Genomic DNA, 14,456 nt, shown 5'->3' with positions numbered 1-14,456 from the left:
CCATGGGGAGGGAGGGGTCTTCTGTTAGACTCTTCCTCTTGGCAGTTGCCCCTCTGGGTCTTCTCAGGTCTTCAGCAACTTAAAGGCGTGACACTTTTTGTTGTTGTTGTTTTCCATGAGAGGGTGGATCTGAGTAACCTACCCACCAATCATCAAAGCAGAACTGTGAATGAATACATGTCTTTTATTCCTTCAACAAGCCAGGCCTTGAGAGCCAGACCCTATGCCGAAGCTGAGGGGTAAGTCCGCCCTAGCCAGTCCTGCAGCCCCAGCTCCCTCAGAGACCGCGTTCTGGGTCCTGGTTTACTGGAGACAGTCGAGGGTACCATGTCCAGGATGTGTAGAAGGCATGCTTATGCCAGCACCCCATGTGACCGCTCCTCCCGGGGGGTGCAGACGTGGTCAGCAGGAACCACGGTGCAGAAATGCCTCCCTGCAGACCCTTGCCCAGGGACTGAGCACTTTGCTGTCGCCTTCGGGAGCTGTCCAGGTGGAGGGCAGGCGTGAGCAAGTCAGGGTCAGCCGCCAGTGGCAGTCCCAGCCTGCCCCCTCGTCCATGAGTATTAAAATGAACTCGAGGATGCTGCCAGAGGTTGGGGAAGGACCGCAGGAACATCCTTGGCCAGCACACAGTAGGAGCTCAGCAGGACTGTCCCCCCGGCCCCCTGGATCACTCAGCAAATATCATCAATCAAGGCTCCCATGAGATGACACGTTCAGTGACCCAGAAAGGGCCCCTGTCTTCCAACTCCGGGAACTGGAAGGAGGGTGGTCCTGGCGCCGATCAGGAGAAGGAGGGGGTGAGGCCCACCCCATGCCAGACACTCTTCCTCTTGGGGGGCCCGTCGGTCACCTAAGCAGACAGACCCAGCCTGGAACCAGCATTCCAGCTCACACCTATGTGGGACCCCAGTGCCAACAGGAAGAGCAGGCAGGACCCAGGGCTACCAAGAATGCACCCAGTCATTAGGGACTGACCAGGCATCACGTGCCTTGAACACGTCTGGGGAGAACAGAGGAGCCCTGGCATCAGAGGCCCTCCGAGTGGTGGTATTATCATTGGAGCTGAGGAAGCCGAGGGCACAGGGGGGAAGTTGACCAGGCCCCTGTGGTGGTCAGAAGTCCGGCCCAGGCTTCCCACTGGGGCTCCGTGGCTTCCTGGCCCGGCGGTGCTCGGGAGCCGTCCTGTGTGTACCTGCCGTGCACACACGCTCCCCGCAGCTCCTGCTGGACCATGAGCCGGGGACGGGTGTACACACAGGATGCCATGGAGGCTCCCACACCACCCTCGGGCCTGAGACTTGGCACCCATAGTTCCCTGATGGCAGTGACAGGGCCCTCTGTGGTGGGCGGCAGCTGTGGGGTCAGGCTGGGCTGGAGAGGTGTGCTGCCCAGGAGCCCTCTGGGGGCAGCTAGGGACCCCAGGCTCGGCCTCACTGAGGCCAACCTTCCAACAACCTAGGTGGCTGCCCTTCAGCAGAAACGGGTGACCGTGACACACAACACGCCGGCTCAGGCAGCCGTGGGGATGAAGAGGGAGCCTTGGCATCCTCGACCACCAGGAATCCCCCTCGGGCAAGTTTTTGCTTGTCCTGTGATTCCCTTCTTCCTTCTAAAAGGAAAGTGCTGGGAATGACTGTGGTGAGGTCGCTGTTCCGGTGAGTTGAGCTGGGAGCAGAGGTTGAACCCCATCCAGTCTGCCATGGGCAAGCCTTCCCCTCCCCTCCCCCACCTCGGACAGCACAGTCCTGGTCACTCTTCTGGGCCTTCTTGGCTCTTTAGGAACTTTAAGGTGTGGGGTTTGTTATTTCTTGTCTTTGTCCAGCATTTGGTGGCGGTCCATTGCAAGGGCCCTGACCCTGTCCCCTCCCCGAGCCTCTTGGCCCTCCCCATGCCCACGCCAAGGCTCGAGGCCCCTGCGGTTCTGTGGCCTCCAGACTCCCCACCCACACTCCCCACCAGGAGTGTGCATCTCAGTAGGGGCGAGGCTGGCACTGAGTGAATCTTCAGTGAGGTTTTTTCCTTAAAAACCATCCTAAGTGACTTTGGCTCCATTGCTTTTTGCCAGAAACCTACAATGGTCCCAAGAACTTTGTACACTCCAAGGGTGGTGGTGACTGGATGTGGAGCCCAGCACAGACCCAAGTCAGTCCTGCCCTGAGTCCCACGGCCCGGCCACACCATCCCCCTTCCATGGCCTGGCTTTCTTCTGCCAGGACCTTCAGAATGGTGGAAAGGCAAGTGTGGCCTCAAGCTGGGGGGCCCAGCGTGGGCTCCTAGCCCCTGGGGGTCCCCTTGGGACATCTGGTGGACCATAGTCCCCACTGCCATTGGGCAGCTCTGTCTCGGGAAATGTTGTGTTTCTTTGCTTTTTTTGTGTGATGCAGCACCCCAGTTACTCTCGGGGCGATTGGGAAGTCTGCTGGTGTTACAGGCTCCTGCCTTAGATGGGGAACATTATTGCTGCATTGACGCTGCTCACTCCATACTGGGAATCTGTTAAATACAAATGGCAAGGGGAACAAAGAAAAACAGAAAAAGAAAAATGGAGAGTAGCTTGGTTGCTTCAGGTCTCACCTGTGATTAAGAGTGTGTACAGCCTGCACATGAACCCGAGTTCCCACACCTGCCAGCTATAAGGTGCCAGGCCCTGATTTTAGAACCCTAGCTTCACTAAGGAGTCACTGACAGATACAGTTTTTGTGTATTTCAGGTCTACATTGTGATGACTTGATGCCCATAGACATCATGGAATGATTGCCCAACATATGCATCGCCTCACACAGTTAACTCTGTGTGTTTGTGTATGTTTAAAGTTCTTATAATCCATGGAGAAGGCAATGGCACCCCACTCCAGTACTCTTGCCTGGAAAATCTCATGGACGGAGGAGCCTGGTAGGCTGCAGTCCATGGGATCGCTAAGAGTCCGACAGGACTGATCGACTTCACTTTCACTTTTCACTTTCCTGCATTGGAGATGGAAATGGCAACCCACTCCAGTGTTCTTGCCTGGAGAATCCCAGGGACGGGGGAGCCTGGTGGGCTGCCGTCTATGTGGTCACACAGAGTCGGACACGACTGAAGTGACTTAGCAGCAGTAGCAGTATGCTAGTCTTATAAAACAAGGTGGAGAGTGTTCCTTGCTTACCCTGAGAGTTCCTGTGAGCTTGCTGTTTTTGTCCCTAGATTTTTGGAAGAATTGATTGGCAAAACCAGTTGGTTTCATTGTGGGGAGGCTTTTAATTTCAGATTTATTTTTTTTCATGCAAATAAAATGTTCTGATTTTGTATGTCTTCTTGGGTATATTTAGGTAAAGCATTTCCCCTTTGCTAGGCAGCAGACTCTCCTATTAGTAAGTGAACTGTGGTTCATGATATCTTTCTTATCTGCAAGATGTGTTGTCTCCCCTTTTAAAAATCCTTGATACTGGTGATTTGTGCTTTGTCGCTTTTTCTTAATCAGTCTGTCTAGGGGCTTATCAGTTTTATCAGTCCTTTCAAAGAGCCAACTTTTGGCTTTGTTTTTTAAAAAATTTCATATTTGCTTTATGTTTCCTTATTTTCTACTCCTTTTTCTTCCATCTGCCTTGTGTTTCGTTGGCTATGCTTTTTTTTCTGGTTTCTTGAGGGAGAGGCTCAATTGATTTTAGCCTTCCTTCTTTTCCAGTATATGTGTTTAAGGCTTTAAGTTACCATCTAAACACAGTTCGCTGGGTCCCACAAGCTTGAATAAGCCAAATTTTCATTATCTTTTATGTAAAAGTATTTTCTAATTTACATTGTGTTTTTAAAGATTATTCATGAAATTCTACAAGAAGTATGTCATTTATGTTCCCAATGTTTGGGGAGGTTTTTCTAGTGACCCTTTTTTGATCTCTATGAATTCCATGAAGAGCCCCGTCTTAGTCTTTTGGGGCTACGGTTATAAATACCATAGACTAGCTGATAAACAGAAAGTTGTTTCTTATAGTCCTGGAGGCTGCAGAGTCCCAAGATCACCAGCAGGTGCCACGTCTGGTGAGGCCTGTTTCCTGGTTCCTAGACTGCCTGCTGCTTCTCCCTGTCCTCGCAGCACGGGAGCCCATTCCCTCCTGACCTGACCCCTCCCAGAGTCCCTGCCTCCTAGGATCATCACCACGTGCAGGGTGAAATTTGAGGGCACATAAACCATCAGCCCATTGCAATCCGTAAGTATACCCTGCATCCGTTCAGTGCTTTGAAATAATTCGAGCTTTCCTAAGGACCCAATACATATTCATTTTGTTATATGTCCTTGGGCTCTTGAAAATAATATGTATCAGTAGGAATGCAGTGTTACGTGCCTATCAGTTAGATCAGGTTTCTCAATCGTAATTCAGATTTCAGTAGCCATGTTGAATAAAGCAGAAGTAGGCGAAATTACCTGTAATATATTTTATTTTTACATTCTCAACATATGATTATTTCACTGTGTAATCAACACAATAAAACCTAATGAAATATTTTACATTCATTTTTTCATGCTAAGCCTTTCAAATCCAGTGTGTGTTTCATGCTTGCAGCACATCTCATTGTCGAGCCAGTCGCATTTCAGGTACTTCGTGGCTGCAGGTGACTACGTACCAGGGAGCCCAGCTGCATGGGATATGTGCCTTTAATGTCTCCCACTGCAATTATGAACTTGGCTGTCACTCCTTTTCTATTTCTGTCAGTTTTTATGTATTGATATTTTGAGGTTATGTTATTAGGTACATTCAAATTTAGACTCCTCATCTTCTTGGTAGACTGAACTTGTATTAGTGTGAGATGCTCCTCTCTATCACTAGTAATGCCTCTTACTTTAGACACTATTTGACGGTGATATTGCCACGTCAGTTTTCTGTCCTTGTTGGCCTGGGTATCTTTTACTTTCACCTGTCTGTGGTCTTCCGTCTTAACATGTACCTCTGTGAATAGTGTATAGTTTTCATTTTCCTCAGTTTGACACTTTTTATCCTTTAATGAGAATATTTGCTCTATTTATAGTGTTGATATTTCAGTCTGTAGATGCCATGTGACTGTGTGTCTTCTGTTCGCCCCACCTAGTCTGTGCTCCTTTCTCTTGCCGTCCTTTAGAAGTGTGAGGTGTTTCTCTGGTTCTGTGCTCCTCTGTCAGGTTGTTGGGGGCACATTCGCACACACAGCGCGTGTTTTACATTTAAGTCTAACTTAGCACTTTTACTGCCTCCCTGACACGACTGTTTCCTCCTTGTCACTGCTATCCTTTAAAATTTTAGATATATTTTTAGCGTTATCATCATTGTAGAGTTAATATTTACCCTCACAGTTACCTCATTGTTGGTCTTTCCTTGTTTTTTATATTTCAGTCAGAGACTACTTTTCTTTCTCCCAAAGCACTGCCTTGATATTTTTTTAGTTCATGCCTGTGGGTGATGAGTTGTCTCATTTCCATTTGCCCTAAAAGTCTTCATTTTGCTTTCACTTTCGAAGAGTGTTTTTGTTGAGTATAGAATTCCAGGTTGGTGGTTATTTCTTATTCAGCATTTTACAGATGCCAGTCCATTATCTTCTGACTTCCTTTGACTTGAAAAGTCAGCTTTCAGTGTTGCTGTGCCATTAAAAGCCACTCCTTTTTTCCTCTGAGCGCTTGAACATTTTCTTCTTCCCTTAGACACCCACAGAGCTGCTGAAACCAATGTGTAGTTTTCATTTTTGAGTCAATGCTCTGATTCTTGAACCAACTCTTGCCACTGTCCCTGTCAGTCTGTTCAGTCGCTCGGTGTCTGACCCACTGCAACCCCACAGACTGCAGCACACCAGGCTTCTCTGTCCATCACCAATACCTGGAGCTTGCTCAAACTCATATCCATCGAGTTGGTGATGCCATCCAACCATCTCATCCTCTGTCGTCCCCTTCTCCTCCTGCCTTCGGTCTTCCCCAACATCAGGATCTTTTCCAATGAGTCGGTTCTTCGCGTCAGGTGGCCAAAGTATTGGAGCTTCATCATCAGTCTTTCCAATGAATGTTCAGGACTGATTTGTTTTAGAATTGGCTGGTTGGATCTCCTTGCAGTCCACGGGGCTCTCAAGAGTTTTCTCCAACACCACAGTTCAGAAGCATCGATTCTTTGGCCTTCAGCCTTCTTCATGGGCCAACTCTCACATCCATACATGACTACTGGAAAAACCATAGGTTTGACTAAATGAACCTTTGTCAGCAAAGTAATGTCTCTGCTTTCTAATATGCTGTCTAGGTTTGTGATAGCTTTCCTTCCAAGGAGCAAGCGTCTTTTCATTTCACCATCTGCAGTAATTTTGGAGCCCAAGAAAATAAAGACTGTCACTGTTTCCATTGTTTCCCCATTTATTTGCCATGAAGTGATGGATCTAGGAGAAAACAATGGCACCCCACTCCAGTACTCTTGCCTGGAAAATCCCATGGATGGAGGAGCCTGGTGGGCTACAGTCCATGGGGTCGCTAAGAGTCGGACACGACTGAACGACTTCACTTTCACTTTTCACTTTCATGCACTGGAGAAGGAAATGGCAACCCACTCCAGTGTTCTTGCCTGGAGAATCCCAGGGATGGGGGAGCCTGGTGGGCTGCCGTCTATGGGTCGTACAGAGTCGGGCACGACTGAAGCCACTTGCAGCAGCAGCGGATGGGGCTGGATGCCTGATCTTCATTTTTTGAGTGTTGAGTTTTATGCCAGCTTTTTCACTCTCCTCTTTCACTTTCATTAAGAGGCTCTTTAGTTTCAGCCCCTGGAGGCATTTCTTATTCCCCTTTCTGTCTTTTCTCTACCATGAGGGGCCACATTTTAACAATGTGGTTTAACAACAGGCTCCTTCGCTATATTCTATACTTTTTTCCCTCATATATATATATATATATATTTTTAACCTATCTGTTCTTCAGTTCACTGATCCTCTCTTCAGCTACGTCCAATTTGATGTTAAGCCCAGAGACTGGGTTCTTAAATTCAGTCACTATTATTTGAAAGTTCTAGAATCGGGTTTGATTCTCAGAAATTTTTCCTTTTGTCAAGTATATTTTTGAACTGGTGAAGTTTGCATCTGATACCTCTAGCATACCTCTGATATGCTGATACACATCTGATACCTCTGGATCGGTTTCAGTTCTTTTTCTCTTGGTCCTGTTTGTTGTTACACCCTTTTTGCTTGTTTTGGTTGCATGTTGGACATTATCTATGGAAAACCCTAGAGTTTCTGGTGATGCTGTCTTCCCCAGAGGTTCCTCTGAGGCAGACCTCTAGTGGGGACAGAGACGTCTGTTCACTCAGGGCCTGAGTGACTTGAGGCTGGGGTGTCCTTGTAAGCTGAGTCTCAGCAGCCTTCACCCACCTTCCCCCCGACCGCAGGGAGGAGCCCTCCAGCATGTCCATCTGGAAGCCTGGGATGCCTCCCATGGCCTCTTCTCGGCCAGTCCTGAGGCCCACCATCTGTCTCCCGAGCATCACGAGGTGATTGATACTCAGTGCTCAGCCGGTTTGGGCAGAGTGTTGGGTACGTTTTCTGTGCCTCCCTTTTCTTGGGGAGCTTAGTCTCTAACATCCGGACTGACTTGTCAGGCCTGAGCTCGAATTTTTGTCTTCCCAGCCCAAGGAACCATCCAGAGCTGTGTTAGCCAGTACCCTCTGCTTGACTTTTCCCCTGCCTTTTCTTCCAAGAGTCAGCTTTGTTCAGATGCCGCGAGGGAAGGAGTGGCCCTCTCAGTGTCCAGCTCCCTCACTGGGCTTTTGTTTGAAATCTTGGATTGTGGCTGCCTAAGGACCTCTTTTTAAAGTGTATTTAGCTTCTCTAGCTCTTGGTAGGCTGACCCACAAGCTGCCTGTGTCTATAACTGGAAGTGGGGAAGCCCTGGGTGTCTTCTCTCATCTGAAGCCACATGTAAAATGCACAGTAATTATATTGATCATCTTTGATACCGGGGAAAACAAGAACCAGAGGTCCATGCTTAGTACCCACGGTTGTGTTTTTGATCAGAATCCCCAGCTTCCCTGGGCTGTGTCAGTGCCACTTCAACTTGGGAAGAAGGTGGAGCAAGCGGCCCATGCGGCCTGGGGACAGAGGAGCCGGTCTGCCCTCTTCCCCTGCCCCTGACGGCCCAGGGCAGGCCTTGTGATGACGGGCTGCTTGTGGTCCAGGAGAAGGCTGAGGAGGCAAGGGTTGCATGAACTGTATTCTGTGACGTGGTCACATGCGTGTTTCCTTTTTCAGTTTGAAAAAATGACTGCTTTTAGTCTTCCCTCCAGTTTGAATTTAAGGTTGAAAATGAAGATTTTATTCTTAAAGTTGAGCACAGTGATTTTACAGTCTTTTTGAAAGCAACAGTTGAGGTTTTAAAAAGACATCTCCGAGAACTCCAGCAGATAAAGCGAAAAAAAAGAGAATGTGTTCAGCGTGAACTGCGGGCGGGACCCCAAACTGTACTCTGTCCCTCCCAGAGTCTGTAATTGCTGAGATGGGTGGATAGAGGGTCCCAAGCACCCTGGGGACCGAGGTCCTCAACTGAGAGCTGAGGTCCCAGCTGAGCCAGGAGCAGTGTGGCCTGTGCCCTGGTGAGTGGAGAGCCGCGAGGCTGGGAGTGGGGCCAGGAGAGGGGGTGGGAGACTCGGGCGCGGAGGTAGGGGCAGCACCTGGCTGGGTCTGGGAGGCGCGGGCTGTCACGGCTCGAGGCAGGGACACCCCTGAACCTCCACCGTGCAGCCACCACAGGGCAGAGTTGTCTGGCATCCCAGGGTCGAAGTTAAGAGGGCGAGTTCACAGCAGATTGACGGAACTCCTGTATCCACTGTGGGTTCATTTTAAGTGCCTGGAGCGAGGTTGGTCAAGCCCTTGCTGAGCTCGAGTGAGGGAGTCAGTCAGGGAGGACCGAGCTCAGGGTGAGAGTGAGGGGCAGCTAGCGCGGTGAGTCCTCCTCACCTGAGTGGGTTCTGGGGGCACCCTTGAGTTCAGGGGTGCCCTTTCAGTAGCCTCACTGGAGACTTGTTTGGGGGGTGAAGGAGGCAGAAGCCCACTTAGAAGACATGCTCATTCCTAGTGCTGGTGGTTTCTGAAGCAGTTTATACTATTTGGTTCGACTGTGAACCAGTATCCTTGCAGGGTTATGTTTGACGGTGGGCCTGAGCTGTGGGCATGGCTTTCCTTCTCCCACACACCACACTCCCCTGACGTCTTTTTGGCAGCCCCTCCCCCCTCTGTGCACCCCTGATGATGGGCCTGAGCCCAGCCCCCCTGTTGCCATGGAGCCCCTTGTGACTGAGTGGGTTTCAGGTTCTGGGCTCCTGGGAGACATGCTGGAGGCAGAGCCTTCATGCCATTTCTTCTAGAGACAGCAGTGCTGATGGTCATAGTGTGAGAGCAGTGTGTGTGAGAGTGGTGTCTGAGAGCGGGGTGTGTGAGAGTGGTGTGTGAGAGCGGTGTGTGAGAGCGGTGTGTGTGAGAGTGGTGTGTGAGAGTGGTGTCTGAGAGTGGTGAGTGTGAGAGCAGTGGTTGTAGTGTGAATAGCGGTGGCCGTAGTGTGAGATCGGTGGTGATAGCTCCGGTGCTGAGCTATCTAACCGTGAAACAGCAGTTGCCCCCGAGTGGGGGACTGCCCCCATACGCGAGGATGGGTCGCAGAAGGGCCCGCCTATGGGCACTTTTCCAGCGCTGCAACCCCAAGGCAAAAGCCAAGACAAGGAAGACCTCGGCCTCGGCCCAAGTTCTGGAAGCGGAGCGGACTGACGTGAGAACAGCTGGGGGCTGGGCCCGTGGGATTGTCCCTTACCCAGTGAAGCACTGGGGCTGTGTTTCATTTTGTTAGCATGGTTGTGGGCCCTGCCGGGGGTCCCTGCCAGCCAGGGCGTTTTGGTCTTCTGGGCAAGATCGACCCCAGCAGGTTGACCTTGTAAGTGGTTGTGCAGGTGCTGCATGGAGGATGGCCGGGGGCCCCACCTTCTGAAGGGAAACGCTGGCTGGAGGAGTCACTGGGGCACGTGGATTGAGCTATAGAGTCAGTCCTTGAAGCAGAAAGGCTAAGCCCCTTATCGTCTCCCATCTTACAAAGCACAGAACAGTGTGTCCAGTATTTTAATGATGGCTACCTACTGCTTACATGTATAACATACACCCTCATAGTTCACATGTCTACTACATGCCTCTTACAAGTGTTGGGCAGTGTTCTAGGTGCTGAATGCTCAGTGTATAGTAGGGGATATGCAGCCCAGGATTTTTTTATGTGTGTGAAGAAAAATAGAAGAATGAAAGATGCCGTGTGGTTCAGTTTGAGCAAGTTCACCACGTAGATGGCACCGTGTGCACGAAAATTGTGATAAAATACATAAAACATGAATTTAACCCTTTAACCAGTTTATTGAATGACTGTGTGACTTCAGTGGGGTCAGGCTAACAGATGGCTGTGGGGTGCCATCAGCCTTTTTCCCAGAGGAACACTCCAAAGCCTGGTGGCCTTGTAGATCTTCCCTTTCTTCTGCCCTGTCCCCAGTGGTTCTAGGTCACTGGTCTGTGTGTCGTTTAAGAACCTCTTTGTCCAGTTTGTTGTTAGGTTTATGTTTAGGAAAGTTTCTCAGACTTCCCTGGGTCTTGAGAAGGCAGGCTTGGATTCCAGGTTCTCCCCTGCCGCGTGCCTGCCAGGTCGAGGTGGAGGCTAAAGGCTGGTCTGAGTTGTGGTGGTCTGTGTGGTCTTGGGGTCAGCGGACCCCTCTTCTCTGGAGGGGCAGGGAGACCCTCTGTGTGGAGGCTGGAGAGACTTGACAGGGTCAGTCTTCAGTCTCGCTCTCTTTTTAATTTGTGTTTGCATTTAGTTACTTACTCATTTAACTGTTTTCTAGGAGTTGGCATCACCTACGGAAGAAGTCAGTGCATGCCAAGAGCAGCTTCTAGCAAGAGGAAAAGAGATTGCCGAGATGAGAGCTGAAAGGAACAACACCAGGGTCAGTAGGGGGATTCTCACGTGTGGACAGTTGCCCCACGGGGGTCACCACTGGGTTCCGTGTTGCTGTCTTTAAACTCTGTCTGGTTTTCAAGTCATTTTTCACATCTTCCCACTGAGCAGACCGGGGTGGATCAGATCGGGGTTCTCATACTTTGCTTCAAATTGATGATGAGAGCTAATATAATTTTAGTACATTTGAGGGGGGAGTTCTCTTAACTTAAATTTTTGTCCATGCTACAGTGTGTGTGAGGTCTTAGTTCCCCGACCAGGGATTAAAACTCAGGACCCCTGCAGAAGTGTGGAGTCTTAACTACTAGGCCACTGGGGAAGTCCACTCTAACTTGCGACTGAACTGGCGGGATTGCGACTTGCCTTAGCATGGTTTCGGTGTTAGCATGAGGCTGAGAGGAGTTATCGGCCCTGAATTCAAGTATGAGGTTGAAGGTGTTCCTTTGGCCCCGCCCTGCAGCTGCTGCTGGAGCACCTGGAATGCCTGGTTTCACGCTATGTGCCGTCCCTCCGGAGGAAGATGGGCAAGCAGAAGGCGCAGTCCCCGGCCGGCATGAGAAGCAAGGTGGAGGTGCTCACGGCCCTGAAATCACTGTTTGAGTACCACAAGGCCCTGGACGAGAAGGTACCCGCCACCCGGCCGTCCTGGATTTGGACACTTGCTGCCTTGTTAGGTGGATGATGCATGTATTTATGTAACTGGTTGACTTTTGAGCTTCTTGAATTCTTGTAAATACATTTTTTCTGTAAGAAGTCAGAATGTTATATGGTTAAAAAGTGTTGCCTGTGTACATGCTCAGTCATGTCCAAGTCTTTGCGACCCTGTGGACTGTAGCCCACCAGGCTCCTCTCTCCCTGGGACTTCCCAGGCAAGAATACTGGAGTGGGTGGCCATCTTCTACTCCAGGGGATCTTCCCGACCCAAGGATAGAACCTGCCCTCTTGCATTGGCAGGCGGATTCTTTACCACTGATCCACCTGGGAAGCCCCAGGTAAAAAGTATTAGTTGGCATAAATGTCTCAAGATTTATTGTATTCTGTATATCAATTTGCAATTAAAAACTAGGTAATAGGATTATTTTAGGAACTTTTTTTTCCCTCTCTAACTTAGAATTTAAAGCTGTTAATAAGCAGATTTTCTTGACGTTAAGATCAATGAGATGTATTAAATGTCTTCTGTTACAGTAGCCGTGTTAAATTAGGGTGAGTGTACACTAAGACGTGCACTAACATATATACACACTTCAACACACAGTGACTCGGCCCCTTTTATTTCAGTTGAGAGCGATTACGAGGAGCACTTGAAAGGTGTAGTTTGTTAGAAGAAGAATTAGGTGCCACACATAAAGAGATAAGTTTGATCAGTCATCGTGTAATTTCCGTGAAGGGTTTGTCATTTGTATCCTTTCATTTAAAAGAAGTATGAAGGCTGTAGTGGACATCAGATGTTATTTATCTTTCTGATTGAGGACCCTCCCACTTGGGTTATTTTAATGACTAGTAACCTAGACTTGTGGCTCAGAGCTGCAGGATCTCTTAAGTACCCCTTTGTCCAGTAGAAGACAAAATTCTGACTCTAATCACCTGGTTCTCTTTGGGATGGATAGCATCACCATGTATTTTCTTTTTATGCTGTATTTCAGTTTTGAGTTGAGTTTTTCCAAATGGAGTTTTGCTGTCTTGACTTATTTCTTTATTCTGATTCAAACTTTTGGTTTTAGCTGATGATTCTTAAAGAGAAGAAAAACCCGGAAAAGATACTGATGGACGGGGTGCTTGATGTAAATCCCAAGCAAGAAAACATGCCAAGCGCCGATGGAAAGGCAAGTCCCCGGTCCCACTCGATCTGGTTCTCGTCTTACCATCCAGTCTGTGCAGGGCTGTTGGGACCTCTCACCAAAGCACCATGTAGTTCTGTGAGACTGTGGCAGTCGTGTGAGCTCCAGAGCACAGAAGGCAGTTTTGACCTCACCGGTTGCCCGGAAGTGCTGTGTTCCCTGCCTCCCAAAACAAGGCTGTCTAAGGCTTCCTTTCCCCCTTAGAGAACCCGCGACGGCTCTCTGGCTCGGGTGATCCAGCTCCAGGAAATCATAAACAACCAATTGCGGGAGAGCCAGATGAAGGAGCTCCTGAGCCAGATGAAGGAGCTTCTGGCAGCCCTCTCTGCCCAGGTGACAGAGATGGAGGAGGACCTGGACACGGCCAGGAAGGACCTCCTCAAGTCCGAGGAAGTAAACGTGAAACTAGAGCGGGACCTGCGCGAAGTGAGTGACGGTGGACGTGTCTGTTGTCCTGAGGTGGAATGTGGGTCCCTTGTTCTCCCGGTGGTCTCAGCCTGGGGATGGCTGCGTGAGCAAGAGCAGAGCTCTGGCGAGACCGCAACTGGCTGCCTCCCCACCTCTGCGTCGAGGTCTCGGGGTAGAAGAGGCCTGGTCCAGGCGGTCCGTTGGCAGTGGACCAACATAAGGGCAGCCCTAGCGCTGTGCTGCACCCTGGGTGTGGGCTGCTCATTTCTACAAGTTCTAGGGGGCCTAGTGTGTTCCTTTTTAAAAAGTTCATTCATCCATTCATGCATTGATGTGAGTATAGTTGCTTTACACTGCTGTGTCAATTTCTGCTGTACAGCAAAGTGAATCAATCATAAATATACACATATATATACACACACACACACATCTCCTTTTTTAGATTTCCTACCCATTAACTTCACCACAGAGCACTGAGTAGAGTTCCCTGTGCTGTACAGTAGGTCCTTACTCATTGTTGACTTTATGCATAGTATCAGTAGTGTATATGTGTCAACCCCAGTCTCCCAGTTCATCCCCCTACCTGCCTGTTGAATGTATTCCCGATGATGCTGAAATTTCCTTCTGATTCACTCAGGCGAGCCTGGTGACGTCTGTGGAGCCCGTTCTCTCGGAGAGATGGGAGCATGCTGTGTGGGCTCTGCTGAGGCAGCTTGCCTGGCCATCTTCTCTAGTTTCTGAGGTTCCGCTCCTTGAAGGGATGTGTGACAGTGATACGGCGGTCAGACAAGACGAGTGGCATTTGCTCACCCTCAGATCCTCAGGCCCGTGCTGTGTAACCATGTAGAATCATGATGCTTCTGGTGGTCATGTCTGCGGGTATCATGATTTATGAGAAACTACCTAACAGTGATTGTGAAAACAGAAGAGTGTTGGGGGCTCAGGCCTCCTCCTCAGCTTTCCTTTGTACACAGGCAGACAGCCCACCCTGCCCCACCCCTCCACCGTGAGACCGTCTCAGAGAGAACCCCTCCAACATGTTTTCCAGCAGGTGGACTTGTTTAGTAGCTTGGTGTGAGTAATTCTGTGTGAGAACTCAAAACAGAAATATTTGCACATCTTTGTATAACCTGTTCACATTACTCTTTGGCAATAGGAGGAGATTAGGTGGCAGAGTTGAATATGTAGAGAATTCTGGAAAAAGCGTTTTTAGAACCTTTCACTTTTAATGTCAGGACTACATTGGTTACTTAGTGACTACG

The 14,456-nt window shown here is 49.4% G+C and overlaps 1 protein-coding gene across 1 annotated transcript in view; it reads left to right on the top strand.

Annotated features, from left to right (window-relative positions):
- Positions 1–9,613: 9,613 nt before the first annotated feature.
- Positions 9,614–14,456, top strand: part of LOC129650983 (liprin-alpha-1-like) — a 30,006-nt gene continuing 25,163 nt past the window's right edge. Inside the window, 6 exon segments of the mRNA XM_055579732.1 lie at positions 9,614–9,730; positions 10,836–10,937; positions 11,409–11,577; positions 12,229–12,320; positions 12,670–12,771; positions 12,991–13,212. Coding sequence (XP_055435707.1) covers positions 9,614–9,730; positions 10,836–10,937; positions 11,409–11,577; positions 12,229–12,320; positions 12,670–12,771; positions 12,991–13,212 — 804 coding nt within the window.

This window comes from Bubalus kerabau, chromosome 4, assembly GCF_029407905.1.
Source record: "Bubalus kerabau isolate K-KA32 ecotype Philippines breed swamp buffalo chromosome 4, PCC_UOA_SB_1v2, whole genome shotgun sequence".
In the NCBI taxonomy this organism is placed as follows: Eukaryota; Metazoa; Chordata; class Mammalia; order Artiodactyla; family Bovidae; genus Bubalus; species Bubalus kerabau.
Note: the sequence above shows the minus strand (reverse complement) of the source record. Positions and strands in the feature narration are given on the sequence as shown.